This window comes from Myotis davidii, unplaced genomic scaffold (assembly GCF_000327345.1).
Source record: "Myotis davidii unplaced genomic scaffold, ASM32734v1 scaffold2786, whole genome shotgun sequence".
NCBI classification, from domain to species: Eukaryota; Metazoa; Chordata; class Mammalia; order Chiroptera; family Vespertilionidae; genus Myotis; species Myotis davidii.
In genome coordinates, this window is record NW_006296623.1 from 269,360 (window position 1) to 274,329 (window position 4,970).

At 43.5% G+C, this 4,970-nt stretch overlaps 1 protein-coding gene across 1 annotated transcript in view; it reads left to right on the forward strand.

Annotated features, from left to right (window-relative positions):
* Positions 1 to 4,970, forward strand: part of ZNF41 (zinc finger protein 41) — an 18,176-nt gene that overhangs the window by 2,257 nt on the left and 10,949 nt on the right. The window contains exon 2 of the mRNA XM_006772136.2: positions 3,425 to 3,667. Within this exon, the coding sequence (XP_006772199.1) occupies positions 3,596 to 3,667 (72 nt within the window). The 5' untranslated portion in view covers positions 3,425 to 3,595. The remainder of the gene's footprint in view (positions 1 to 3,424; positions 3,668 to 4,970) is intronic.

Here is a 4,970-nt window from a genome sequence, read left to right on the forward strand (position 1 = left end):
GCCCTAACCGGTTTGGCTCAGTGGATAGAGCATCAGCCTGCGGACTGAAGGGTCCCGGGTTCGATTCCGGTCAAGGGCATGTACCTTGGTTGCGAGCACATCCCCAGTAGGGGGTGTGCAGGAGGCAGCTGGTCGATGTTTCTCTCTCATCGATGTTTCTAATTCTCTATCCCTCTCCCTTCCTCTCTGTAAAAAAAAAACCAAATATATTTTTTAAAAAAATTCTTATTTTGAAACTCCTAACTGAATGCTTATCTCATTAATGTTCATTACAATTTTATGATGTAATATAAGCATTAAGTTCATGATTTCCCCCGGGGAACACTTTAGCTCCATGTCCCAAGTTTTGATATGTAACATGTTCACTGTGGTTCACGTCTAATGTTTCCTAATTTCTGCTGTGGTTTTCTCTCTGATGCCTTAGTTACTTCGATATTTGGTATCTCAAAAAGTTGAATTTTTTAAAAAATATACTTTATTGATGTTTTACAGAGAGGAAGGGAGAAGGATAGACAGTTAGAAACATCTATCGGCTGCCTCCTGCACACTCCCTACTGGGGATGTGCCCTCAACCAAGGCTCAACCGGAATCGAACCTGGGACCCTTCAGTCCGCAGGCTGACACTCTATCCACTGAGCCAAACAGGTTAGGGCAAAAAAAAGTTGACATTTTTGTTATTGATTTCACAACTACAGAGAGAGACTGCCATCTGAGTGATTATTAGGTGCAGGAATGGATGTTTTTTAAGTTCAATACATACCACCAGATTACTTTCTAACACTTGTAAAATTGGAACTCCCACCAGCAACCTATAAAACAGCTCATTCCAAGATCCTCTCCACCACTGAATGTTAGTGCTTTTTAAATTTTCCTCATTCTCAGAGCCAAACACAATGATACCTAGCTTATTTTGTTGTGTATTTTCCTGCCAGCTAGTGGTTGAACGTCTTTTCCTCTTTATTAGCCATTGAAATGTACATGTTTTTTTAAATTTTTTCTGTCCTTTGCTCTTTTATCACTTGGGTGGCTTGTCTTTCTTACTAATTTGCGGATATTAACCTTGTGTCATTTCTTGTCATTATATTTCTTTTGTCTTTATATGTTTATTTTTATAAGGTGTGTTTATAAACAGAAGGAATAATAATCTGATTAAATATAAGATTTTATTCTTTACAGGTTCTTAGTGTCTTTTCTTGCTTAGTGAGTTCTCCCCATTTCATGCTTAAACAAATATATGCCTTAAATTTAACATTTTTTTGTTTTAAATTTTTAAATAATATTTCTTATGTTTTATTATAATTCTAGGCTTGCTAAAATCCTAGTGAAATTTTTATTTAAATGAGTCATTACATTTTAAATATGTTTTATAGAGAGGAAGGGAGAGGGATAGAGAGATAGAAATATCCATGAGGGAGAAACATCTATTGGCTGCCTCCTGCACGCTCCCTACTGGGGATAGAGCCCACAACCTGGGCATCTGTTCTGAATCAAACCATAACCTGATGGTTCATGGCTCAATGCTCAAACGCTGAGCCACACCGACTGGGCTATAGTTTTAATTTTTATTTTAAATAGTTTTATTGATTTCAGAGAGGAAGGGAGAGGGAGAGAGAGATAGAAACATCAATGATGAGAGGGAATCATTGATCGGCTGCCTCCTGCACGCCCCCTACTGGGGATTGAGCCTGAAACCTGGGCACGTGCCCGTGACTGGAATGGAACCTGGGACCCTTCAGTCCGCAGGAAGACACTTTATCCACCGAGCCAAACGGGCCAGGACTATGGTTTTAATTTTTAAAGTTAAATTTTAATGCAACTGGAGGTTATTCTGGTGTGGGGTGTGAGATGGGATCAATGTTTGTGTTTTCCATTGGATGGAAAATTTGCCAGCACCCATCATTCATGAATACCCCTTTCTAACTCAATTAAATGCTCATTGGGCCATGAGACTTATTGGTTGGGACACTGAGGTGCTGAATGATTGATTCACCTGCGATTACCAGTCTTTGGGAGCCAGATTTCGGGGGCCTATAGGAGTCATTGACTTGCACCTGTGGACATCGGTAATTGCAGGACTGTGTGAATTGAGAAGTGATAGACCAGAAGGTCTATTGTTGAGGATTTTATGGGAGTCACTGATTCTCTATATGGGCTGTGAGTTACAGGGCCCTCTAAGCAGTCAGGTTTGGCCCCCAAGGAGCCTTAAGCAGATCCATGGTTGCTTTTCTATGGAAACCAGTTGATGGCACCTTTGGGACACACATTTGTCAGTGTCAGTTGATGATGTAGGAGCCTGTGCAGACATGCTGGTTTTCAAAGCCCAGATGGGAATTGGAGGGAGGGGGGCAGGCAATGAGTTTACATTTTCATCTTTGGCATAAGAGGGTGGGCTCTACAAGTTGCTCATAATGTACATTGAATTATACAGAAGATTGGTTTATGCACATGTGACATGGTCACCTCTCAGCTGAAGCACTGTGAAGGCAGCAGGAAACAGAACTAATGTTTATTGTGACTGTGCCCTGTATAAAATACCTTACGGCACAGTAGGTAAGAAAATGCACTTTGGAGCCAGGCATACCTGGGTTTATGTGCTTCCCCCTAATCTGAGTGGTCTTGGAGCAAATTTCTTAGTATCTCTGAATGGCTCTATCTCATGGTAAATGGTAATCTATATAATAAAAGCCTAAACGATTGTTATGGCGGAACGACCAGAACGACCAGTTGCTATGATGTGCACTGACCACCAGGGGTCAGACGCTCAACGCATGAGCTGCCCCTGGTGGTCAGTGTGCTCCCACATGGGAAGCACCGCTCAGCCAGAAGCCTGCCTCCACAGCAGCACTAAGGAACAGCGGGCTGAGCAGTAAGGAGCAGTGAGCAGCCAGGCAGTAAGGAGTGAGGGGTCCTGGACTGCGAGAGGGCGCAGGCCAGGCTGAGGGACTCCCCTTCTCCCTCCCCCTCCCTCAGTGCATGAATTTCATGCACCAGGCCTCTAGTAATAATAATAATAATAGTCCACAGGATGAGTGTGAAAATTAAATGAATTATATAGTAAAATATGCCTGGCATGTTATAATAGCAATATTTAATTAATGGTGTGTGTTCTAGGTGCTAAGTGAAAAAGTACTTTCGAAGCCTCACTTCATTTAACTGTAACAACCATATGAGACAGGTATTTTTATCCTGTCTTAAGATGAAACTCAGGCAAAAGTGACTTCCCCAGAGTTGGAATTCAAACCCTCATTTATTTTAAAACAAATCTCATGAGTTTTTCCCATATTCTACACTAATAGTGGGTGTTGGTCTTATTGAACTTTTCTCTTCCACAATGTCCAGCACAGTGAGCCATCCCTTGGTGCCCCCAGGAAGCATTTCTGGGGTGATGCTGGTTTGACTAACCATGTGGACACTGTCTTTCCAGGTTTCTTGGGGTCTCCTTGGAGCTCCTGGACCAGACCCCACAGTGAAGGCTGCAAGATCTTCCTTCTGGTCCCAGAAGCTCTGATTGAGTCCACAGACGCTGTCTGGCCCTAGAATCCTGGGAAGAGCGAGTTGTCAGCAAGAGAGCCTGAGGCCTGAGGCCCGAGTAAACATGCCAGCCAACCAGAGCTCTCCCCAGGGGAATTGGTCCCAGGCTGCAGAGGACCATGGCAGGTTGTGTGAGGTGAGAAGGGAGCAGACTCCAAGGGCAGGCATTCATTCAGTAAAGAGATACTCCCGACCTGTCACCAGGACCTCAGGGCAGGGGTAGGTGGGTTACAGGGGCATCAGATTCCGGACTGGCTGCCCCTTAGACAGATCACTATCCTCCTGCTGTGTAAGCACCACGTGGCTCACGTCCCTCACCCAGAGGAGAATGTGATGTGTCTGATGGAGGAAAGGTGGGACAGCGCCATACCTGGAGGAGACAGGCCGTTCCCTGCAGAGTGTCTGCAGGCCCTAGCCAGGGAGACCTTACATCCTGGCTCCCAGCACAGACCCTTCACTCTCCACTGGCTCTTTGCAGATGCTCAGCCGATCCCCACTAGAGCCTCATTTTCCTCTGGTCTCTGAGGATTTGCTGATTTCTCCTCTATCCTGATCTAAGGCAGAAAAATCCCTTTCTTTCAGTCATAGGGTGACCACAGTCTCCAGGGCCTTTCTAGTTCTTCCTTTCAATGATGAACAAAATGGCCTGAAAAGGGACGTGACTTGCCCTGGTGGCTGAGACTGTAAATGACAAATACTGCACGGGGACCCAGTCTCCAGAGCGTGTCCTCCACCCTCGCCACACTGCAGCCCAGACCACGTATCCCACTAAAAGTTCCCCTGGAGATTCTATAAACAGGAAGACAATGACAGAGCCAGATCCTACCAGACAGACTGTCCTGTGGACGCTGTCACCTATGGGATAGGCTCATCGTCACAGAGGCTCAAGGTCATGTGGTAACTAGGATAATATTAAATTTTTAAAATTTATTTTTATTATTTCATGATTTGACAATAAAATGTTAGAAAATTCAGGTAGGCAACTACAAGAGAATAAAACATTACTTGTAAATTCAGCACTACCCCTAATTGGCCAATGTTAACATATAGCTCTATTCCCTTTCAGCTCTTTTCCCCTTTGTATGCACATGAGTGCATGTGTGGGGGTATATGTGTGGGGCTGTGAGTGTGCATACATACCATACACATATGCATTATATACCTCCAGTTTATATAGCATTTAGTTGCCTCCATATTAACTTGGCAGTTTAACATAATTTTCTAGGCAGTCAGTCTTTTTCTTCATATACACATGATGCATAGCATCATGTCTTTTGGATAAACTATAATTAACTTAACCAGTCTACTATATATGCATTTAAAGTGTTTCAGGGTTTCTGTTATGATTAAAACTGCTGTGGTGAAATTTCTACACTTAAATCTTTTTGCCCAAGTCACTAAAATTACATTTTGAGTCATACCTTTTCAGCCCCACACTC